Consider the following 23,827-nt stretch of genomic DNA (forward strand, 5'->3'; position numbering starts at 1 on the left):
CCTCCCACCTACACAACTGGATTCATTAGGTATATATTCACCAGATATTAATCTCTTTCTTCTAGAAGACCCCTCTCAGGCATCAAACCAAAATCAGGCTTTGGAGAAAGGTGTAATTCTGCAGCTGGGAACTCTTGTGACAGTCTATCATGAGCTGGTGCAGACTGCACTCCCAGCAGGGAGCTGTGTGGACACACTGCTGAGAAGCCTCAGCAAGACATACGCAATTCTCACCTCCCTCATCAAACACGTGAGTGTGCTCTGCTGACAGTGGGCTGCCTCTGAGCTAAAAACCTTCTCCCCATCTGCTGCAGCAAGCTCACAGTGACCCCTGGCAGCAGCAATGCTCAGGACTGGGCTGTTGATCTCTTGAAGGAGTTGAGCCCTTGTTCTGCTGGCTTTCATGCCCTCAATATTGTGAGTTTTCTGAGCAGTGATAGTTGTACCAGTGGAGATAAAAGGAAAGCCTCTCTCCAGCTTTGCATGGCTTGGAGTTGCTGTTTCCAGTGTGTGCTGTGTGTTCCTCTCCACAACTGTGTGCACATTGGAGGGCACTCAAAGTGTTCTCACAGTGCTCACCAGCCCTGCCCTTGACACTCATTCCCATTCCCTGTAGCAGGACCTAGGGGAACTGAGCCATGAAACTCCACAAGCCTGTGGGCCTCCTTTGAACAAGGTGGTGACTGCCCCAGAGCTCTCCTCACAGCTCTGGAATGCAGACATGGCATTTGGGATATAACAAGCCACTGGGGATGATATCTGTGCAAATCCTGCCCTCCCCACCGTGCCATTGTGTGAGCTGCTTTGAGCTCCAGCTGGACACGGGATGGGAAGAGCACACCTAGAAGAAACTCCTGTTTTCCTCCTGTTTTCCTTGCAGTATATCCAGGCTTGCCGCAGCAGCTCAAACACCATCCCAGGAAGGCTGGAAAAGCTGGTAAGTGTGAGCAAATTTCTGGGGAAATGGCTCATTGCCTTGAGTTAGGAGTAACACCAGCCTCTCTGCTCCTTTACAGGTGAAGCTCTCAGGCTCCCATCTGACCCCACAGTGTTACTCATTCATTACTTACGTGCAGGTAAGGCCTAAATTAACTGGCAGAATCACAGCCAGTCTATCTGATGCTGAGTGGTGTATCAGCTTCAGTACACAGGCACCCTTGGGGATTATTAATCTTCTTGACATAACCTGAGTTTCTTACAGTTCAAGCTTTACTTTGTCAAATATAGCATAAGACATTTCAGCACCATTGGGACTGAACATGCTGATTTCTGCTTGAGCAGGGAAGGAGCTGGGTTTTAGCTGGGTTTTTTTCCCCTCTGTTCATGTGGGGTTTTTTGGATGAGATTAATACTGCTGTTAACCACAATGGCAAATAAAGGTCAACAACACTGCAGTCATCACAGTGTGAAGTAATGTGGGTGCCAGAGACTGCAGTGCTGGAGCTGGGATTTATCTGCCTGGAGAGGAACTGGGTACTTGTGTGGGGACCACAGGAATTTTACAACATATTGGGGAAGGTGTCATGGTTTGCAGAGCTATCACTGCTGGAGATTTCTCATACATGCATATTTCTGAATGTATAAATTACAAAATTAGTTTCTTTCTTGGGTTGGTTTTTTTTTTGAGATCACACCTAATTCTACCCTTATATTGCTACCTTTCTGTAATCTAGCTGGTAATGCTGTTAGCTGGCTAGAGCAAGGACTTCTCTGGCCTTTCTTGGCTGGCCTTTCTTCCCTGCTTACCCTCTAATGACACATCTTTTGGCATTCTCCTTCAGAACATCCACAGTGAGAGCTTAAGCTTTGTAGAAGAGAAGAAAAAGAAGAAGAAAGAGGATGAAGCTGCAGCAGTCTCCACAGTAATGGTAAGACTGACTTACTCCATGAGAACATGGGCTGTAGTTGCAGGATCATATACCTCAAGGTTTGTGGTACCTGGTGGCTTCTTACAATCACCAGACAATTTGTCATTTAGGCCTTTAAGTAAAAATGAAATGTAATATACTGTAATTTCAGAGAAAAGTCTAAAAAAGCAAAACCAAACAAAATACATCCAAAAAAAAAAACAAAAAAAAAACACAACAAAAAAGCCATATTCACTAAATGCAGCTTAAAATCTCATGGACATGAAACAACACTCAATCTGGATAGTCTGCCTTGTCTGGTGTTTTTACCATTTGGGGTAAGCTATGAAATTAGAGATATGGGCTATTTTATTGGAACCAATGTTGCATCCTCTTTAAGTGTTTCTTAATTTTATCAGTACATTTAAAGATGAAGGAAGGCATGGATTCCACTAAGTAAAGCAGTTGAAAATGACTGGATTATTTGTTTGTTGGGAGCAAGTGAACAGGCTGGCAGGTTCCTGGTCCTTGATGTCCTTTGTTTGTGCTCCCAGACAGCATTTCCTCCGTCTCGTCAGCTGTCCCAGACATTCCTGTGATGTTAAGAGTTTAAAAAAGCCACAAGTATGATCTTCCTAGCTTTTCCCTGAGTGTATGGAAATGGGCTGAAATGCTGCATGTCCTTCACCACTGTCACCATGGGGAATGAACACCAGTGGTGGTGAATAAGCAGGACAACAATGTGGTGAAACATCAGGGTGCTCCTTGCTCGGATGGCTCGTGCTTGTGATGCCTTTGGAGAGCTGGAGAGAGGAGCTGCTGACAGGGATGTCAGGGCTGTTGGCTGCAGGCAGAGCACAAAACAATGCACAGGAGAGCCTCACTGCAGAACCATCCTGGGAGTCAATTTAAAGCCTAGTGACAAAGCTGGCAAGGCTTGCTGGGTGAGGCAGGACTGGTACAGAGCAAGGCTGCTGAAGACTCTTTTCTAAACTGGGAATGTTGTGGTCTTCATGTCATGCTACAGTGCCATTGTGCCCTTCCAAATCTGACCCATCTCACTCCTTTCACATTCCAGGCCAAGGTTCTTCGGGACACCAAGCCAATCCCAAACCTAATTTTTGCAATTGAGCAATATGAGAAGTTCCTTATCCATCTCTCCAAGAAGTCAAAGGTAATGTAAAGCAGAGAGATCTTCTGTGACCTGAACCTGGTGAGCAGTGGGATCAATGGCATGGTGGAGGGCTGTTGTTAAAGTCTCTATTAATGCTCAAATTAGGAAGGTGTAGGGACATTTCAGCCCTTGTCCATGCTCCTGGCCCAACACTGCTGAACTGTTGCCACGTTGACACCAGCCCACATCAGTGCCAACATCAGTCCACATCTGTGGTTCCTGGTGGAGCAGAACCATGCACACCTTGTGCCAGCTTTCCTCACTCTCCCCCAGTCTGTGTCATGAAATGTACCACAACGAGGTCCTACATGAGAGTGAGAGTAGCTGCCAATCACTTGGCTTTTAGGAGAATGTAAAGGTGCCCCTGGACTGCACGGGGGCAGGTGCTTTTTCACCCTCTTTGTGCTTCAATCCTGCATTTTTACTGCGATGGACTCTGTCCCAGCGCTGTGCAAAGGACTAGGCAGGGTAGGAAACTAAAACTTAAGATCCTCATGGCTGAATGTCTCCCCTGCCTGGCTTCCCCTTGGTTGCTGCAGGTGAACCTGATGCAGTACATGAAGTTAAGCACCTCCCGGGATTTCCGCATCAACGCCTCCGTGCTGGACAGCGCCCTGCAGGAGCGGAACTCCGAGGATGCTGAGAACGAGCCACACAACGACCAGGTCAGAATGCATTTAGCTGCTTTTACTGACAGGTTTCCTCCTCTTTAGAAGCCAGCTGTATTTGTGAGTTGTGCAGGAATGTGTGAGGTTAGAACAGCTTGTCTTCCCCGGGTTAGCTCTCACTTTAATCCTAAGCTGATAGGAAGGAGTGAACAGCTTCTCTCAGAACACCCCCTGTACCCCAGCCCTCTGCCTCAAGCAGCCTTTATTTTCATGCACCAGCTCTGTGTCTCTGGTCTTGGGGAAGTGAAACTGTTGGCCAGGGTCAGACCTTTGCAGCACGATGCAAAGTGGCTTTGTATGGAAGTTTTTGTAGATAAAGACCTGGCAGGGCAAATTCCGCAAGGCATCATGCTCCTCAGACCCACCTCTACCACATAGTAGTGCTGAAGGCAGTGCAACATGATAGCTAAGAAAAATAAACAGTTTACTCTGCTGATTGTCCAGGTTTTTATTGGTGCTTCTGTCCATATTTTCCTGAGTGTTTCAACAGGTCAAAACCCAGGACAGAGTCCCTGTCCTGGGCCACTGGTAGCCTCTGGTCTGAGTTCCAGCATGAACTGGGGAGGGGGTGGCCCATGGGGAAAGTCTCAGTGGCTGACAGGAATCCCATATTCAGGTAATTTTGTCAGTGAGAAAAAAAAAAAGAGCTAAATCCTGTTCTCCACAGCTGGCTTCTTGCTCTAGGTAAACATTCCTTAGACTACTCACACAAAACAATCACACTCTACTGCTGCTCTCTCCCTCCCCTCTCCAGAGCAACACAGCGGAGCAGACAGATGAGAACCAGGAACCCAAAAAGAAGAGACAGAGAAAAAAATAAACTGGGGTTGCTGCCTCTGCCTCCTCTCACAGTGCCTGCTCCATGGTGGACTCGCCTGGGTCTCGGAGGCTGCAGATATGGAGATGATGGTTTATTGCTTCTCTTGTCAGATACTGCAATACAACACTTATGCCTTCTTCCCTTGTGTCCATGGGAGCGACTCTGGCCCCTGTCTCAGGCTTTACAGCTGGCTGCTGCCATCAGAAGTGCCTCTGCTATTTGAATCTTCCCCAGGAATATCCCTTCTTACAGCAAAATGGAAAGGGAGCAGCTGGGATCAGTCAGTCCCTGCCAAAAGATCTGCTTCTGAAAGGACAGAGAGGCTTTGGCACGTGGTCTGGACAATTGTCCTGGCACTCTGGTGTCGTCATTGCTTCTCCAGCGAACCTTTGGTTATTTCAATTATCTGATATATGTCCAGTGCTTCCCCTGGAAGACAAGGGGACAGTCAGTTCCCTGCAGTACACTCAGACTGTGCAATGCAAGAGAGCGATGGTTGGGATCTGCTTTAGTTCAGAGCATCTAGCACAGAACACCCTAAATTAATTCAAACTTCTGTTTGTTTTGGGTGGTGGTGAGAATGCAGAAACCAGCAGCAGTAGGGAGCTGGTTCCATGAGCTGTTCTGCCTTGGAGTTGAAGCTGCTGTGTGCATCTCCTGAGCAGTGAGAGGCCACAGCTTCCTCTGCCCAGGCTGGGCTTTGTTGTTATGTTTTTGCTGACCCTGATTGTGATGCACTTGTTTAATTTGCCTTGTTCTTGGTGAAAAGTGCCCTTTTTGCCTACAGAGCACAAATCCTGTTTCTGAAAGCACCCTTTGCCTGTAAGAGTCCTAATAAAGGTTATTTAAGGGCAGAGCATCTGATGTGTGCAGTGACTGAGAGAACAAATCTGAGGGCAGGTTCTTCCCTTTTCTGGGGAAGAGCTGCTGCACAGTGAGGAGGAGCTGCTTTCCCAGCCACGAGTTAAATGTTTGCTTGCAGCAACTGGAGTGCAGATAGGGATGACTTGAGGCCTTGGGACTGCTGAGGAAGCACCCAGCAACACCAGAGCAGTTCTCTGAACAGAGCTCTGCTTGGCTAAGGGAGAGCAGAGAATGAGGGAAAGGAATGAAAGATGGAAAAGTTTGGGTCTGCAGGACAAAACTGACAAAGCAAGGTTGCTGGGGTGCTTCCTTTCAGAGAATAAATTAAATTTGGTTTGTGTTAAAAGTGCACAGGAGGGCTCCTCCAAGGGGTACAAAGCAAAGTGTGGGAGGACAGAGCCAGGCCTGGCTCATCACTCACAAATATTTGGAAAGCAGCAGCATGAACGTTTGAGGACTGAGGAGGGAGGGGCAGGCTCCAGCACTGTGGCTGCCCTGTAGGTCAGATGATGTGTCAGGAACCAAGGGGCTCATGAGCCTCAGCTGAACAGAGCCCTCGGGGAATGACTACTTAGGCCAAGTGCTCTGCTTAAGCTGGGAAAGCTCACGCAGAGGAGATTACAGGGGCAGCTTGCAGGTGGAGAGGAGATTCCAGGGGACACTGCTCACCTTGAGGGATGCCGTACTTCTCCATCCCCATGGGATTTGACGGAGTCACACAGTTCATGGTCACCTCTTTCCTTAAGCACTGGTCAATATCCACTGCACTGAAGAAAGCCACTGACTGTGGCAGATCCTGGAGGCCCAGTTTGTAGGCAAACATGCACCTGGAGAGCAAGAAAGCAGGTGGGACAGTGCTGGACATCACCCTTGGCCTTGTCACACCCAGTTCCAAGCAGCCACGTTTACCAAACACTGGCCAGCCACCCCTCACAGGGTATTATGCACCCACATCACTCAGCACATGGGGGACAAGGGACTCTCCAAGTCCTGGATAGCAGGAGGGTGAAGAATTGCTCAAGTGAGCATGGAAGGAACAGTAATGGTGCCTTCTTGGAGGTAATGGAGCCTCCTCGAGAAAAGGGAAGAATCTAGCCCCTCACTGCTGGCTAATCCTCCCTGGCAGGCAGAGCAGATGCAGGATTTTCCCAGCAGGAAGCCCTGTGCTCGCAGGAGCCAGCACAAAGGCAGGAACGTCAGGGTGCCAGCCCCGCTGTGGCTGCAGAAAGGCTGTTTGTGTCATTCCTGCCTCCACACAGGAGAAACAGCTCACCTTGGCCAGCTCCTGTGTAACCAAACACCCCACGGTGCTGGGACAGGGACTTGGCAAAGCTGGCTGGGACAGAGCTGGATGAACAGGAGCCCTTGCAGGTCAGGAGCTTTCTAGGTTGAGCTTAGTTCTGTGTGGGGCAGGGAAGCAGCAGGAACACCCCACGCTGTGGGAGGGGGGACAGTGCTGGTGCTCACAGCAGAGATGAGCCATGCTCCTTGCTGTCCCCTGAAGGCAGCAGGGAATGAGGGATGGGACAGTTTCAGGCTTCCAGCTCCTCAACCAAGCCCAAAGGCAGCTGCCATGTGACAGCTGCAGACCTGAAGGGAGCATGAAGCGATGCATTTGCATCCCAGCAGAGCCAGTGACTGTTCCCACCCCTGCAGGGCCAAAAGCTGATGATAAGGAAAAGCTTTTGCCAGCACATTATCCCTGGAAATCAAAGCTGAAGTCCATTTATAGCATGAAGGAACTGCAGCCTCCAGTGCTGCTAACTTGCCCTGAGCAGAAGAAAACTGCTCTGCACCAGCTTGCTGCAGGCAAAACCAACCCCAGCCCCTGGGGCTTGCCTGTCCCACTGTGGAGTCACAGCTGCTCCTCCCCAGGAGACACCAGAGCCATCACAGCTCACCTTGTGAGGAGGTTGGTGATCTGCAGGGCCAGGGCTGCCCGGTAGCGATCCTGGTGCTGGACCAGGTACCGCACCTCGTCGTGGATGCTGATGCAGAAGCGCCCGTTGATGTCAAACTCCTCAAACAGCCACTTCATGGCAACCAGCATGAGGTGCAGGTAGTCAACAGCCGAGCTCTGCACCACCCAGTTCACTCTGCTGGTCACAAACTGGTGAAAGGAAAGAGATGGACAGGAATGGAGCACTGCAGGCAAGGGCACAGTACCCACACAGGACAGCTCCTGGGAGAAATCTGTTAAACTCAGGGAGGCTGGGTTTTCTTGGTGGCATGGAGATAAAGGTACAGTGGGTTTCCTGAATGGCTACAAGAGCCTAGGAGGCCTCCAGCAATCTAAGAGGGGCTGAACATCAGGTACCCATTTCAGAATTGATAAGCAAAGCCAAAATCCCAGAGCTGCATCCTTACCTCCCCCTTGACCATGGCAGGCTCCAGGGCCCTGCTGATGTGACAGCCCAGCACTGGGGTCTGTGGGGAGGGGGATAAGGCAATGCTTTCCAGCTTGTTGAACATCTCGGACTCGGTGCCTCCAGCCCACACTCTTTGCTCCACCACATTCCACTTCTTCTCTCTCCGGGACCTGTGGGGCAGAGGGGAGGTTTGCTGGAAGAGTGGGAGGGGGCTGCAGGTCCCCATTTGAGACCCTCAAACACTCCCTCCTGGTGTGAGGCAGCAGGATGAGACCCTGCTAATGGTTCGCTGGGAAAGTGGGCGAGGCTGACAGCCCCCAAATCAAACCTCCTTGGCCCTGGAGGAGCAGGAAGGGCGGACCAAGAGTATCAAGCCCCATCTCTCCTCTCTGCCCACTGCCCATCAGGCTGCAGCCCTCTGCCCCTCACATCCTGAAGCCATGCAGGGTCATGCAGGGTCAGACCATCTCACCCTTTCATGGCTTCTCTCTGGAGCCGCTGAACATCCTGGGCCGACACCGATCCATCCTCCGCCCTGTCCACAGCCAGGTCCAGCTTCGTCACCAGCCACTCCCCCTCCTCAGAGAGATGAAACCTGCAGGGGACAGCGAGTAACCCATCTCCTCTGGCTGGAACACCAGTCGCCACCAGCCACGCCATGCCCGGGCAGCACGCACCTGCGGATGCCCTTGGTGACGGCGTACATCTGCTGGGCCTTCTCCCGCGCCTGCTGCTGCGTCAGCCGGTGGTTGAACTGCATCAGCAGCCGCTCGGCGAAGGGCTGCCCTGCCCCGTAGATGCGCCCGTAGTTGAAGACCTTGGCGTGCTCCCGGCTGATGCCCACCGTGGCGGCCGTCTTGCTGTGCAGGTCGGTGGCGTTGCTCTTCTTGCCCTGCAGAGTCATCCAGCCGAAGGCCGTGCAGCCTGTGGGAGGGGAGCAGAGGTTGGACCCCCAGCGGGATCGGGATGAGGATCAGGGATCACCCCCTGCTCCCCCGCGGCGCAGCCCCGGCTCACCGTGCATGCCGGCGAACTGCGCCTCGCCCAGCACCGCGGCGATCCACAGCTCCTGGGAATCCACGTCTGCTCCCACCAGGGAGTAGCCAGGTGGCACCTGCACCATGGCTTTCAGCTCACTGCCCACCCGGTCGGCCTGCAGGACATGATGCCCAGGTCTGCACATCCCTCTCCTGCTGCATGGCACAGGAGCAGCCTTCCTCCCACAGCCAGAGTGCTGGCACAGCACTCCCTGTGCCCCTAAGTTTTGTTCTCAGTGTCAAAACCAAGTTTAACTCATGTGGAGCATCACCCACTTGGTTACTCCAGCAGAGAAGAAAGGGAGCTTGAGAAAAGACAGAAATTGGTACACTGGTGTTTTCTTCCCCTTTCACCACATCCTGAAGCTCCAGAGCCCCTGGTGACTCCTTCCTTTCTCCCACATGAAAGCGCATCAGCAAGAGGACCCCAGCTCTGGCCCTGCTACTCCAAATCCCAGCATCCATATCCAACCCCTATTCCAACCCAAGCACCTCCCGTCAGTCCAAAGCACCCCTGCAAGGATCCAAGAGTGGCCATACCCGGGCGTTGCTGGCTGTCAGCCAGGTGGGCTCCACTGCCCGGCGGGTGACAGTGCCTGCGGTCACCACCTGCGGCAGGATGGCCCCATAATTGTCCTCCTCGTTATAGTCAGGATGCCTGGACAGAGGCAAGGATGAGCATCACCCTGAAAGAGCCCTCCTGGCACGGGGTAAAGGGAACACCAGTCTGGATGTGGGCGCTGTACCTGGTCACCACACGAGGCAGCTCCCCTTTCTTCAGCCACACCACCATCTGGGAACTGAGGGGACACACAGCAGGTGAGATGCTGAGCCCCCGTGCATCCACACAAACGCCCCTGTCGCAACACAGCCTCCACCCACAGAGGTGTCACCATGAAAGCAGCTGCTCACCTGATCCTCTTGTGAGCATTCCTCCAAAATGAGATCATTTTGTTAATCTCGAGGGCTCTTGTCCCGTGGGTGCGGCCCACAGCAGCCCGCAGGGTGCCGTCTTCCATCTGGGGCAGGAAATCCTTGGCAAAAGGGCTCCCCACGTTGTTATCATTCCCATCCTTTAGCAGCAAAAGAGGTGTCAGGGCTCAGCAAGCCACCACTCCACATCAGCAAAGCTTTGTACATCCCCTGTCCCAGCTACAGAGATGGATTTCCCACACCCAATCCCACAGGATGAGATCACATGGGTCCCAGCAGCACTGGGGGGACAGGAAGAGCCCCAGGAGCCCCAGCTTGCCTTGTGAGGCAGCTTGAAGAACCAGCACCCAGGGATGTTGACATCATTGTAGGGACCATTGCCATGGTGGAATGAGGGCTTGCTCTTCTTCTCTGCCCGCCTCAGCTCTTCCATCTCCTCCTGCAACCAGCAAAGTGAGGCAATGCCAGGAACATTTTAAAGCATGGCAGGAGGGGGAAATCAAGGGAAGAGTGACTAATCCACCACCCCATTCCACAGGAAACCCCCCTCACCAGTACCAGGCTCTGGTCTGCTTTGTTCATTTTCTCCTCTGGATCCACCTCAATCCGGCTCAGCTCTTCCATCTGCAGCAGAGAGAGACCATGGGGGAGCCAGATCAAACACCAATCCTCCAGTAACCCTTATTAAAGGGAATTTCTCACTTGCAGCCCCTGGAGCTGCACACAGGGCTGGTTACTGCATGCACACAGGAGCAAGCACAGCCCCACACCTCCCTCCCACCAGGGAACCCTCCATCCCTTCCTCACCTTCTGCCATATCGTGCTGCTGTCCATCACCAGCAGCTCATCCTCTACAGCTGCCTCCAGCCCGGGGGGCTGCTCCTTGCCCTTCTCCAGGCAGTGCTGCCTGTACAGGTTCTCAATCACCCTGGCAGAGGAGAGGACAGAGCTGATGCACCCACAATGGAGCCCAAGGCTCTGGGGCAGCACATGGTCAGAGTGCCAGGGACCCAGGGAGCTCCCAAACACCCCCGTGGGGCAGCTCCCAGCCCAGCACCCCATTACACCCTCTCACCTGTGTGGGCAGGAGGGGCCATCGGTCTCTACAGGGGCTACTGGCAAATTGTCCTGCCGTCCTGGCACGAGGTATCCCCAGCCATGTTTTTCTGAGTAGTGGAGGGGGAATCCATCCCAGGCCAGGCGCATCAGCTTCGGGGTCACCCTCATCTGCAGGCTGATGAGGCTGGGGCCAGGCACCCAGCCCTCCTCCTCCAGCCGCGGGCACAGCTTGCGGTACCAGCTGGGGAGCAGCAGGGCGGGTCAGAAAGTGCAGGGAAAGCCCTGGGCACACACAGGGTCCCCAACTCACCCCGGGTGGCCCGGCAGGTGCTGGAGTCTCTTGGGTTGCAGCGCGACCGTCTCCTTCAGGCGCTGCAGACAGAGCTGGCTCGCAGAGACTTTCAGCTCCTCTTCCTCACTGGGGGGACCAGGGTCTGGTGGGGCAAGGAGAACTGGCTTGCAAAGGGCCCTCTGTGCCACCCTTCTGGGGACAGGGACATCAAAGCAGTCCCCCACCACATGCAGCAGCATGGGACATAGGCCAGCAATGATTCACCCTGCAGCACCAACAAACCTTGTCCACCCCTGGGAAGGCAGCCCTGGAGTATCCCTCATCCCCAGGGATCACCTGTGCTCACCCTCCTGCCACTCCTGGGCTGACTCTTCTGCATTCACTGCTGCTGGGGAGAGTTGGCTTTTCCCATCCTGACCTTTCTTCTTCTTCTTCCCTGGATTCTTCTTTTGCTTAAACTCCTGTATGTCCCATTCCAGATCCCAGAGCCAAGGGTCATCCTTGTACCTGATGACACACCGCTGTCACACCACAGCTTTGCTCCTGTCCCTCACACCCACACACAGCCCCCCATGCACCAGCTGGTGCCTGAGCTCCCTCCTGCAGCCCCAGCCCTGGTACCTGTGCTCGTGCAGCAGCTGGCAGGCATCGTTGGCCAGGTTCATCAGGGACTTCTTCATCTCCTTCTGCAGCTCCTCGTAAATACCCTGAGCATCGTCCAGGTACCTGTTCCAATTCCCATTGACTGGCAGGTAGGACACTCCCATCTCCAGCATCCCTGCAAACGTGACAGGGTGGGGGCACCTGGACCCAAAGCAGCAAGGAATTAGATATCTGACAGAGGGGACAGGCCCTGGAAGCACCAGACTACAACAGATCTGAATGTGTCTTCATCTAGAGCTTCCCAGCCTCACACAGCTTCAGTGCTCTTCCCCTAACCCATAAGGATTCCTGGATCTTCTGCCTGCCCTGTGCAACAGCCCCAAAACTGTATCACTCCAGACTGCCACAGGAAGCCTGCTCGTGGTGGGTACCCCATGTGTGGAGACACAAATCTTGACTCCATGTTTCAGAAGGCTGATTTAATATATTATTATATATATTATATTAAAATTATATAATAGAACTATACTAAAAGAATAGAGAGGAAAGCATTCATCACAAGGCTAGAAAGAACAGGAATAGAATGCAATAACAAAGACTCCTGACTCCCAGAGAGTCCGAGCCAGCTGACTGTGATTGGCCATTAATTAGAAACAACCAACATCCACCAATCAAAGCTGTACCTGCTGCATTCCACAGCAGCAGATAGTTAATGTTTACACTTCTTACCTGAAGCTCCTCAGCTTCTCAGAAGGGAAAATCCTAGCAAAGTATTTTTCATAAAATATCATGGCTACACCTGCTCACCTCCCTCACCCACTGTGCTGCTGTTTATTCCTGCTCACCTACATGGGAGGGGTCTGAAATCCCTCCTGAAAAGAGGTTCAGGACACCCTAAGGACAAGAGGAGCTACATCTCATGCCCAGAGGCACCATGACCCTCCCCACTGCCCACCAAGCCCACAGCCCCCTGGCCAACACCAGCCAGAACCTGGCAGCTCTCACCTCTCCATAAACAGTGGCAGCTGCTCTTGAAACACCTCATGGGTGGCCTGGACATCACGGGCACAGTATGACACCAGGTCCTGGGGACAGCAGCAGGTGAGAGCAGGCAAAGCAGCCACCCCTCTGCCAGCACAGGGCAAGGCATGGGAGCTGCAGGAGCACAGAGCAGGTCACAGCCCCACGCACACCCAGTGCTGCAAGAAAGGGCAGCAAAGTGGAAACTACCCCAGCAGCTACTACCACCCTGCTCCCCTCTCCAGCTCCTGCTGCCTGTCAGGACGGCGGGACGGCCTCCTGCACCTGGAAGTTACTCCTGATGTCAGCCATGGTGCCCTTGACAAAGATCTCCCGTGCGTCCTTCTCCAGCGGCTCCCCGCCGACGTAGAGCGCGTGCACGTCCGCCAGGTTGTTGATGCTGCTGACGTGCACCCAGTCCCACGAGGTGACCTGTGACAACAGGGGCGTCACACAGCGTGGCAGGACAGCCAGCTGCAGCCAAGACCAGGAGGAGTAAAGGATGCTGCTGCTCCAGCTTCAACCAAGCCCACCTTATCCGAAAGGCGCTGGGAGAGCTTCACTCAGTGGAGCTGCTCCAAGAGCTCCCACTGTGCCAGCATCCAACAGCCCTGTCACAGCACTGTCCCTGCCACCCACAGCACTGCCAGCAGCCCAGCTCCCGCACTCACCGCCGGCCCCTCTGCCTTGCTGCGTGTTTTCTTCATGTGCTCCTTGACCTGCTGCAGCCCCTTCCTCTTGCCGTGCTTGGCAGCCATCCAGAGGCTGCGCTGGAAGCCCGTCAGCCCCGAGATGGCCATGTGCATGCTCATGGTGTCCAGGAAACGCATCTTGGAGCCCTGGGACACATCACAGGGGGAGAAAAGAGAGGGTTAGGGATGTGCTGGACGAGCTGCGAGTCCTCTGCTTAAGCTGCTTTTGCTAAGGGAAACTTTGCCTCCCAAACTCCTCTTCTGAGAGCCAAAAGCATCCCCAGTGCAGGCTGTCAGCTGCTCAAAGGCTCCTGCCACATCTCCAGCTGGCACCCTGCAGCCTCCAGCAGCCCTACAGGGTGCAAGAATATCTTCCTCTAAAGGGATCCAGCCTCAACCTGTTCTGCAGGACAAAGTGAGCACAAACCTGGGGTACCTGTGCAGAACAGCATCTGCCAAAATAACCCTCAAGAGCCAACGCAAATGGTTATCTGGGTAAGAAATTGCAGCTGCCAAAACAGAGCAAAGGCTCAGTGGATTACCTGGATAAGATACTGCTCCTTGATGAAGGCCCGGTCGAAGGCTACATTGTGTCCCACCACCACTCTCTCCGTCCAGTCCTGCTTGCTGGCACAGCTGGCACCTGCTGGGCTCTCCATGGGAATGAGGTCGGCCAGGGTGAGGTGGCTGGACCAGGAGTAACGCTGCTCCAGCAGCCGCCTGCTGCACCACGAGTACCTGCGGGGGACACGGGTCCCTGCGGCTGTCACAGAGCAGCCACAGTGCCCGGGGGGCTGAGCAGGGCCCCGCCTGTGCGAGGGAGGTGCCAACCCCAGGGAATGCTGTGCTTGCTAAGCAGAACACACACTCCACATCCCAGAGCCACCCTCTGGGGTGTGGTGGATACCCCATGTGTGGAGATGCGAATCTTGACCCCATGTTTCAGAGGGCTGGTTTATTATATTATGATATATATTAAATTCACTGGGGCTTTGCTGTGTCTTCCCTGCAAGCCAGCGGTGGAATGCAGGAAGAAGCTCCGCTCAGGACCATCCCCATCCCCTCAAAACTCATCCCCTCCAGCCCTGCTGTCACCCCAGCGTTGCTGCCGGCACCACATCTCACCAGGCGTGCGGGGACACCGCCACGGCCAGCGTCGGGCAGTGTCCATCAGCCACGCACACCTCCACATCCAGCACCAGCGCCCGCTCCTCGGGGAACTCCACGGGCTCCGCTTGCCCGTGGGGGCCGTAGCGGGTCCAGCCCGGCTCCCAGGCCCAGCGCTGGGGCAGCGGGGGCAGCTGGCAGCGCAGCAGCCCCTCGGCCGCCTCCAGGTAGGGCAAGCTCTGCTTCTGGGCCAGCAGGCGGAAGTGCTCGTCGATGTTGTCGCCGTACATGCGGGGCAGCTGCAGCTGCACGTCGGGCACCGTCGAGGTCTCCTTGCCCCACAGCTCGTGGCGCTGCAGGTGCCGCACGCTCCGCCGGACCTCCTCCGCCGAGTAGCGCACCTGGGCGCCCCGGAAGATCTGCTCGTGGAGGCTCCTGGAGAGCATCTGGATGTTGAGGGGGTTCATGCGCCGCTGGCTCGCGGCCGGCTCCTGGCCCGGCTCCTCCGGCAGCGGGCGGCTGGCCGAGGAGCTGGAGGAGCACCGCCGGGGCTGGGGGCTGCAGCCCCTCACCGGGCGCATCCAGGGCACGCGCCTCATCCTGCCCGCTCCTCCGGGATGTGCCCCGGCACGGGAGCTGGGGCTGCGGGGGAGAAAAGGAGAGGGTGAGCTCAGCACTGAGCACCGCCATGCACACACTGTCCTAGACGGTCACGCACTCCTCTGTTCAGCTGTGCCCCCATACAGCCTTCCCCCATATAGCTGTGCCCCATACAGTTGTGCCCCATACACAGCTGTGCCCCCACACAGCCTTCCCCCATACAGCTGTGCCCCCATACAGCCTTACCCCATATAGCCATGCCCCCATACAGACGTTTTCTCTCATACAGCCGTGTTCCCATACAGATGATTTACCCCGTACAGATGTTTTCCCCCATAAAACCGTGCCCACGACACAGCCGTGCCCCCATACAGATGTTTTCCTCATACAGCCGTGCTCCCCTTACAGCTCTGCCCCATACAGATGTTTTCCCCATACAGATGTTTTCCCCATACAGATGTTTTCCCCATACAGATGTTTTCCCCATACAGCCGTGCCCCCATACAGATGTTTCCCCATACAGCTGTTGTTCCCCATACAGCCGTGCCCGCCATACAAATGTACGCGCATACAGATATCTTCCCCCATACAGAGGTTTTTCCCCATACAGCCGTGCCCCCAGACAGATGTTTCTCCCCATACAGATGTTTTCCCCCCCAAATTCCCGCTGTTCCCACCTGGTTCCCGCAAGCGCCGCCGGGGCCTGGACCGCCGGGCAGATCCAAACCGGGCCGCCCGGGGGAGCTTCCGGCCGCCGTGACGTCCCGTCCCGTCCCGCCCCCCTCGGGCGCATGGTACAGCCCGCCGGGATTCCCTGAGTAAGGCACGCGGGAAGGCGGGAGTGGAGGTGGCCGCGTGGCCTAATGGATAAGGCGTCTGACTTCGGATCAGAAGATTGCAGGTTCGAGTCCTGCCGCGGTCGTGTCGAGAACACGGTGCTTGTGTTCTTTATTTTGCTCCTCCAGCCCGTGCCGGGGCTCTGCGGTGTCGGTACCGGGTTCACGGCGCTCCCGGTGCCCCTTTTGCCCGTGAGTTTAACCGACCCTAGGAAACAGCCGGGCGCGGGAAGCAGCTGAATGCCAGCAGGCTGGGACGTTCAGGGTGGCGCGGCCAGCACGCACCGTGCTTGCCATCCCCAAACCCTACAGGCAGGGTGGGGGATGGAGCAGTGGGTGGAGAGCCGAATGTGAGCACAGGGTGTGGGGTAATTGGCTGTAGGGTGCAGGCAAGAGGGTGTAGGGTGCAAGGAATTGATGTAGTGTGACAGGAATGGGATGTGAGGTGCAAGGAATTGATGTAGGGTGATGGGAATGGGACGTGGGGTGCAAGGAATGGATGTAGTGTGACGGGAATGGGATGTGGGGTGCAAGGAATGGATGTAGGGTGACGGGAATGGGATGTGGGGTGCAAGGAATGGATGTAGCACACAGGGAATGGAATGTAGAGTGCAGGGAAAAGGCCACAGGTGCAAGGAGCAGGATGTAGGGTGCTGGGAATGGGTGTTGGGTGGAAGGAATCGGATGCAAGCAGGGAAAAGGCCATAGATGCAGGGGTGGAAGGCAGAGCATACAGGGTGCAAAGAAATGGGATGTAGGGTGCAGGACGAAATGCAGGGTGCACAGAATGGACTGTGGGGTGCAGAGTATGGATGTGGGGTGCAGGGAAGAACACGTAGGGTGCAGGGAAAGGCCACAGGTGCAGGGAATGGGATGTAGGGCACAGGGCAGGGGATGCAGGTGCTAGGAACTAGGGTGCTAGGATGTAAAGTGCAAGGTATGGGTGTAGGGTACTAGGAATGGGATGCAGGGTGCAGGGGAGAGGTCACAGGTGCAGCTGCAGGGCAGGGGGTGCAGGGTGCTGGGAATTAGGGTGCGAGGAATGGGATGTAGTCGACAAGGAAGGGAAATAGGAGGTGCCAAGGTGCGGACAGGTGCGTGCAGGCTCCGTGCGCGCCGCAGGAGCTGTTGTGGCCGGGACGGTGGCTGACATTGCCGAGCCGGGCCGGGCCGGGCCGGGCCGTGCCGAGCCGCCAGGTGGCGCTGCGGCCCCGTCGCTGCGGGCCGGGCCGGGCCGGGCCGGGCCGGGACCCCGGGGCCGTCGGGGCGCGGACACCGCTCGGGTCCCGTCCCGCTCCCCGCTTCGCGTGCGGCACCGGGCAGGGACAGCGGGCACCGAGATTCCCCTTCGCCCCTGCCGGCCCCTGCGGAACTCCACGCGCCGGGTGCGCCTCCTCTGCACTACCCCAGCTCCTCATCACCCATCCCTTGGGGGTGCAGGGCCGGGGGATGGAGGTGAGGCTGCTGCCCTCCGCTCTCCGAAAAGGCAGAGCCAGCGTGGGAACGGTGTGGGATGTGAGGAACACGCACACAGGGTGCCACGCAGGGTTCTGCGTCTTGGAATGCGTTCCACAGCCCCTCGGTGCCCCCCAAAGTCCCTGCTGCCCCCCAGCTTGAGATTCGGTGCGGGGGCTGTGCTTCAGCCAGTTTCACCCAGCAGCGGGAGGCACCCGCTCTGCCCGAGCCTGCCAGGAGCCGCAGGGGTCGCCTGTCCTCGGCCACCTCCGCAGCGGGGACTCCAGGCTGCCGGGTCTTTCTGCGGGAGCTCGGCGGGGCGCGGGGTGCGGAGCCCGCGGGGAGAGATGCTCCAAACTGCGGGTGCCCTGGCCGGGATGGAAGAGCCATGAGCTGCCTTGGAGCGAAGGGAAGAACGCTTTAGGGACCCCCGGCTCCCGAGCGGCTCTAGGAAAGGACCTGGGTGCACTTGTTCTCCCCTGCGATGCATTGTGTTAATGCCGATTTCTCTTATTTGGCGTCTTTTATCTCCTTATTTTCATCGTGTTGGCAAAAAATTAAATGCTAAAAAATCCAAACCCACCCCATACCAAAGCGTAAATAGCGAAAATAAATTCTCCTCTAAATGTTTCTCTCGGCAGCGCTCTGGGGAGGGTTGATGACAACGAGCTCCGCTGCCTTGTCTGCAGGCAGGACCGGGCCGGGGCTGCCTGTGCCTCACCTGAGTGCGAGCACGAATGTTCGGCAAGGCACGGCACCACTAAAAAAAAAAAAAAAAAAAAAAAAAAAAAAAAAAAAAAATCGCCACTCTGAGCAACCCGAAATAACCTCAGAAATCCGCCGTTTCAGCAGAGCTGGCTGCAATGCATAAGGCGGGATGGGGTGTGTATCATCTTTTTTTTCTTTTTTTTTTTTTTTTTTCTTTTTTTTGGTTTTATGTCTGTCCGTCGTGCAGAGAATCATCCCCATTCAGGTGCGCCCCGTCGGGGTCCGGTACCGGCGGTGGGAGCTGCGACTTCTCGCCAGCTTCTTGGAGACCCCACTCCCCGCCGGGAGCTCAATGCTGTCTGTCGGATAATGGGGCGGTGGGACTTTGTTTAACCCCGTTGCCCCTGGGGCCAGGGGTCAAGGGCTTCCTCTTCCCTCGGGACACGGCGGAGACGCCGTTGGTCACAAGAGGAGGACGGGGCGAAGCGGGGAAGCGGTGGCCGCAGTGTACCCCTGTCCCCGCCGCGGCCCTCCCCGTGCCATCCGCGTGGAATCCCCAAAAGCCCCTTCTCTCCCCGGCATCCAGAGGCTGAGAAAAGCTCCAGATGGGTGTTTTGGGGGAGCAGGGGGAGGCCAAACATCACCACGGGGCAGCGGGTGATGATGCAGAGAGGCAGCTCCTGCTTTCCAGCATCCCCCGGTTCTGCTTTCCCCTCCCAGCTGGAGCAGGAGGTTTTTAACCGGGGTGCCGGTTTTAACGGTGATTCACCCCCTCCCTCCACAGGTAGAGATGTCGCAGCTGCCCCCCCGGAGCAAAGAAAGGGGAGAAACGGGCAATTTTTATAGGTGACGTACGGGCTTACGTGGGAATCCGTGCCCAGCACTGCTCTTTCAGCTTCTTTTTCTCCTGAAATAACCCCCCGTGAAGCTCGTACCCCCCTATTCCAGCTCGCAACCCCTTTTTCAGGTTGGGGAGGAGTCGGGAGAGAGGGATGGAAAAGAGAAAAGCAAAGCACCCCAACATGCTGCTCTTTCCCTGCTCGGGAAGAGAGATCCGGAGCTCCCAAAGTGAGCGCTGAAGAGGGCGACAGGAGACAGGCGGGAGCCGGCTCCGAGCTGGAGGGGTCGGGGGTGGGATGACAGCAGAGGAGGACCCTCCTTTTCGGGATTAAGGGAGAACCAGCGAAGGAGGGAAGCTGGCGGCACCGCGGGCATCCGAGGTAAGACCCTCTCCTGCCCGCAGCGGTGGTACCTGAGCCAGGGCGCTGCTGCGGGGGATGCTTTGAGGGTTCAAAGGAGCCCGATCCCGGGGGGAGCCCATTCCCGGGGCTGCCCCATCACACCCACCGGGCTCTGCGGGACCGGGGCTGCTCTGGCGGCTGCGGCTCCCGTGGAATCGGTGCCGGTTATCCCGGCCCGGCGCTGCCGGCAGCCCCTGCCCCGCTCCGTGCCCGCTCCCTCGGGGCCGGCTCGGGGTCCCCCCGGGCCGAGCAGCCCACGGATCCCGCTCCCAGCCCCCGGGGCTCCTCCCGTGCGTGTCTCAATTCGCTCAGGCTTGACTTGGCAATAAGCTCTCTCAATAGGGTGACAATAGAGCCCCGGTGGGACCCGAACAAAGAATTTGAAAGTAGTTAAATTGCAGGACACGTCCATCGCCTGGGTGCTTGAATTAAAAAAAAAAAAAAAAAAAAAAAAAAAAAAAAGAAAAAATCAGAGAAAAGAAAAAGGAGAGAGACTTTTCTTTGGGCTGGTGAGAAAATGCTCAGGGTAAAAGTTGGTTTGGCGTCTTCATTTCAGCGACAATGGAGCAGAGCTAATTCAATAGGAAACGCGGGGATTTTTTAATGAAAAGACCGCCGGGGTTACACCGAAGTTAAGCTCTTGTGAATTAATTATTAGGGCAAATAAACTGGGAGGGGGGGAGCGCTCGGGAGGGAGTGTTGCAATTTCTTAATATTCTCCTTTTCGTGTTTAACGACAATGCCATTAGGTTTTCGACTCTGGGTGAGCAAAAGGATTTCTTACACTCCCCGGGAAGAGGAGAAGACACGCTTTCTTTTTTTTTTTTTTTTTCTTTTCAAAATAAAATACTACGGAATTTGGCAACGAGCTCCGATTTCTGCTGGCGGTGGCATTTGGGGTTGTATTTCCTGTCGTGGCAACTCGCAGATGCAAAAAAGGAAAATAACGGGGGAATTTAAAAACACGAATGTAAAGGCGAGACGGCGTGTTCGGCTGTTGCAGATCTCTCGGGCTCGATCGGTTTATTTTTTCCTACATAGAAAACCTGTCTGGGGATCCCTGTGTATTCATCGGGGCGGCGAGAGACTCCCCAGAGCCGCTCCGGGGCATCGGTGGAGTGAATCGGAGATAAAAATTAGGAGCCAGGTTAAACGCAGGAAGGAAGAGGAGAGGTCGGAAGCGGAGTAAAGGTGTGCCAGGAGGGATTGGGGTGTGGGGGGTTGTGGGTTTTTGGGGAGGGCTTTTTGAGCCTTACAGCCGAGGCTGCAGGCGGTGCAGTGTGTGTGTGGCTCTGTAAAGAGGGGAAGGAAGGTAGAGGCGGAGGGGAGAGGGGGGGACGCGCCGGCCGTGCCCGCGCCCCCGTTCCAGCTCGCTGTGCCACCGAGCCCTGCGCTGCGGCTGTCGGGGCCACCCGGGCTCCGGGCTCGGCCTGGCCGTCGGGGAAGGCACGGCACGGCACGGCCCGGCCCGGCACGGCTACAGGAGGGACCCCTTGTCCAGGGCGGGTGGCTCGGGCCGGGAGCAGCCTGTGCCCCGCAGGCGGGCCGTGCCGTGCGGTGCCATGCTGAGCCGTGCCGTGCTGAGCCGGGCCGTGCTGGGCCGAGCCGGACCGGGCAGTCGCGGGTCCTTTCAGCATTTGGACAGCGGTGCGGGGCCGGGAAGGCGGCCGGGGGCCGGTGGGAGCTGCCCGGACCAGGGGAGGTTTGGGGGCGGCCTCAGCCCTTTCGCTGCCCGCCGCCACGGGGCCCGTTCCTCAAGGGATGGGGGGCACCACCGAGAGGGGACTTGGGTGGCGGGGTGTGGGGGCAGCTGGCCCCGCTCTCCCCCCGGAGAAGCGCTTCCCGGGGCCGGGGGAGGTGTAGGGTGCCCGGTGGGGCGGCCAGGTGAGCGAAGGCGGCCCCGGGGGAGCGGGAGGCAGAGGGGCTCTCCGGGGGGAAAGGGGGGTACACGGCCCCCCTCCCCCGCGCAGCCCCATCCTCGGGGGGTAATTAAGGGGTGAGGCGGAGGGGCTGCGCTTTCTGCTCGGCGGAGCCTGCCAGCCACCAGCCCCCGCCGCCACCGCCGCCTTCCTCCCGTCCTCCTCCTCTCCCCCTCCCTCCCACCGCCTCCTCCCCTCCCCCTCCCCCTCTCCCTCCTCCTCCTCCTCTCCGCCATGGTTGGAGTGAATAGGCGGCTGCCGGGCTGACGTCAGTGCGGGCAGAGCCTGCCGGCGGCGGCAGCTCCCGGCCAGCGACCAGAGCCGGCACCGGCAGCAGCCGGGAAGACGCACGGAGCCGGGGCAGAGCCGCCTCCGCCGCCCCCGCCGGCCCGCGCCTGGGGCTGGGGGCTGCGGGGACCACCGCTCGGCCGGGGGCAGCCCAGCCCGCCCCTTCGCCCGCCCCGGGGAGGGGAATGGCCCCTCCGCCCGCTTCTCCCGGGACCACCGTCCTGCCCTCCGCACGGCAGCAGAGTGAGTGTCGCGGCCGGGCATCGCCGCCTCGGCGGGGCGGCCCCGGGGAGGCGGGAGGCTGCGGGGGGACAGTCTCCGCCGGGGGGGACACAGCGGCTGCCGGAGGGGAGGAGGGAGGCAGGGAGAGAGGAAGGGGGAATGCGAAGTTGGGCCGGTCCCCGCCGGGAAGTTGGGCTCCTCCAGGTGCCGGCACCACGCGGGACCGGGACCGCCCCGCGCCGCCGCCCGGCCCCGGCTCACCCTTGGCGGGGCACGAGTGGGAAACACCCGGCACCTTCTGCTGCAGGGGAGCGTTTGCTCCGGCAGCTTCTCCCTGGATGCCCGGGACGGTGCAGCTCGGGCGAGGGGCCCGGGGCGGGCTGAGCCCCGACGGGACGGCGGGGAGCTGGGGCCGAGCGCTGCCTGGGGGCTGCCGAGGTTCCCCCAAAACTCCGCTCTAGCCGGTCGGAGAAGCGGCACCGGCCAAAACGCCCGGATGAGGCCGAGCCTCCCGGGACACCCAAGCTTTAGGCCGCGGGAGAAATCTCTGGCTCCCGAGGAAGTTCATCCTCCCGGTGCAGCGGGTGCTGCTGCAGGGCCTGTTTTTAGGGATGAGGGGGAGGACATCAGGGCGTCCCTCTCCCCTGATCGGATTTACCCCTGAGGACCAGCAACGGGGCTACCGCTGCTTGTGCCCTGATCTGCCACGGGCTTCTGCTGCTGGTGGATTTTTTCATTTTTCATTTGCTGTATGCATTTCCTTCGCTAAAAGAAAAAAAAAAAAAAAAAAAAAAAGAAGAAAAGGGGAAAAATTTTATTTTATTTCATCCTAGTTTATTATAATTTTCTTTTTCTTTCTGTTTTTATCCTCATTTTAAAAATTTCCTATTTTCCCCCCATTCATTCTTCCTTTTTGCTCCCTGCCTTCCCTCGACTTCTTATTTCCTCGGGGATTGTTGTTTGGCTTTTGTGTTTTGTTTTTTGTTTTTGTGGTTTTTTTTTTTTTTTTTTTTCCCCTGTATCCCCCTGGAAGTGAAACGCATTTTAGGCCTCAGCCTTAAGGAAACCCGAATCATAGCAGTGCAGGTGGCCTGAGAGTCTGCACCTGACCGGATCCCTTCGACGTGCCTCCGCCCCCGGCCCCGGGACGGGCAGCACCTCTCCCCGCCAGGCGAGGAAGGTCCGGGGCGGTCCCCACCGGGGTCCCGGCCCCGACGGCCGGAGAGGAAAGAGGAGCCGGGGGTGAGACGCAGCCGCTTTCCCTTTTCGGCGCAGGGGCTTGCTCAGAGGCGGCTTTTAATTACTAAACAAAGCGACGCGTTTCCTTCACGCCCGTCGGGAGCTGCCGCTTCTTTGCCAAGCCCCGATGGTGAGGGGAAAAGCAACCCCCTCCCAAAAAAAAAAAAAAAAAAAAAAAAAAAAAAAAAAAAGAAAAGAAAAACCAACCCCAAAAAAAACCCAATTAGGAGAAGATGCAGCTCGAGGCTGCGAGGCGTGGGGGGTTACTCCAGGTTGGCTAAAAATAACTTCTCCTAATTAAAGAAAAGTGACGTCAGACGTGCAGGACGTAGAAGAGGGGAAGGCAGCGGACTCGTTCCTGGGCGATCACGTTAAATAATTCAGGGGCGGCCTGGTGACCGGGCTCTTCCGAGGTGCGGCCAGCGGGGCCGCCCGCCTTGCCTGGCGCCGGGGTCACCGAGGAGGGAGCGGGCAGCGGGGCCGTGCTGCCCGCGGGTGGGGCCGCAGGGCCGGGGCCGGTGCAGCACCATGGCCAGAGCCACGCCGGCACCGCCGTGCCTCCCCGTCCCGTCGGGCCGCCCGCCGCCCTGGGTGCTTTTCTCTCGTGCAGATGAAGCAGAGTCCCGCGGCCCCCGTGGGCGGCCCGAGGGAGGAGGACGCGAGCTGGCTCCGGGTGATGCCATCGGAGCCGCGGAGCCAGGGCAGCCCCGCAGATCCCTCTCCCCAGGCTTCTCGGTGGTGCTTTGCGCTGTGCCAAGGAGCCATTTTGTACGCATCTTGCTAAAACTGAGCCAAAAAGAAAGCCCGAACAACCCCAACCTGCCACAAACCCTC

General features: G+C 57.0%; 2 protein-coding genes and 1 non-coding gene across 4 annotated transcripts in view; 2 read left to right on the forward strand and 1 right to left on the reverse strand.

Moving 5' to 3' along the window:
* Positions 1-4,555, forward strand: part of FANCI (FA complementation group I) — a 23,549-nt gene extending 18,994 nt beyond the window's left edge. The window contains exons 31-37 of the mRNA XM_041469089.1: positions 66-250; positions 881-937; positions 1,017-1,076; positions 1,782-1,868; positions 2,926-3,021; positions 3,561-3,686; positions 4,444-4,555. Coding sequence (XP_041325023.1) covers positions 66-250; positions 881-937; positions 1,017-1,076; positions 1,782-1,868; positions 2,926-3,021; positions 3,561-3,686; positions 4,444-4,509 — 677 coding nt within the window. The 3' untranslated portion in view covers positions 4,510-4,555. The remainder of the gene's footprint in view (positions 1-65; positions 251-880; positions 938-1,016; positions 1,077-1,781; positions 1,869-2,925; positions 3,022-3,560; positions 3,687-4,443) is intronic.
* POLG (DNA polymerase gamma, catalytic subunit) lies at positions 4,123-15,833 on the reverse strand. 2 transcript variants are annotated; one of them, XM_041469091.1, is made up of 23 exons: positions 15,763-15,833; positions 14,504-15,127; positions 13,921-14,116; positions 13,358-13,525; positions 12,972-13,118; positions 12,672-12,751; positions 11,685-11,867; positions 11,410-11,570; positions 11,082-11,205; positions 10,788-11,012; positions 10,520-10,640; positions 10,271-10,336; positions 10,032-10,151; positions 9,692-9,852; positions 9,526-9,579; positions 9,320-9,437; positions 8,760-8,895; positions 8,420-8,666; positions 8,215-8,337; positions 7,741-7,912; positions 7,275-7,483; positions 6,043-6,200; positions 4,123-4,938 (listed from the first exon to the last, which is right to left on the reverse strand). In XM_041469091.1, the coding sequence occupies exons 2-23, from the start codon at positions 15,082-15,084 to the stop codon at positions 4,877-4,879; spliced, it is 3,612 nt and encodes a 1,203-aa protein (XP_041325025.1). In that variant the 5' UTR covers positions 15,085-15,127; positions 15,763-15,833; the 3' UTR covers positions 4,123-4,876. The 2 variants fall into 2 exon arrangements, with proteins under 2 accessions (XP_041325025.1, XP_041325024.1); XM_041469090.1 differs by having other exon boundaries at positions 10,265-10,336.
* A 101-nt stretch (positions 15,834-15,934) lies between these two features.
* TRNAR-UCG lies at positions 15,935-16,007 on the forward strand. The gene has a single exon. It is a non-coding gene; the product is annotated as a tRNA-Arg (tRNA).
* The last annotated feature ends 7,820 nt before the right edge of the window (positions 16,008-23,827 follow it).

This window comes from Pyrgilauda ruficollis, unplaced genomic scaffold, assembly GCF_017590135.1.
Source record: "Pyrgilauda ruficollis isolate IOZ18807 unplaced genomic scaffold, ASM1759013v1 scaffold23, whole genome shotgun sequence".
NCBI lineage: Eukaryota > Metazoa > Chordata > Aves > Passeriformes > Passeridae > Pyrgilauda > Pyrgilauda ruficollis.

What these genes read in the sequence shown, in the direction of transcription:
- POLG (XM_041469090.1), bottom strand. Translation starts at nt 15,084, where the DNA reads ATGAGGCGCGTGCCCTGGATGCGCCCGGTGAGGGGCTGCAGCCCCCAG. An exon ending in CAGACCAGAGCCTGGTACTG is followed by an intron (nt 10,152 to 10,264) that starts GTGAGGGGGGTT and finishes TGCTGGTTGCAG; the next exon opens with GAGGAGATGGAAGAGCTGAG. An exon ending in CTGCCTCGTGTGGTGACCAG is followed by an intron (nt 9,438 to 9,525) that starts GTACAGCGCCCA and finishes GCCTCTGTCCAG; the next exon opens with GCATCCTGACTATAACGAGG.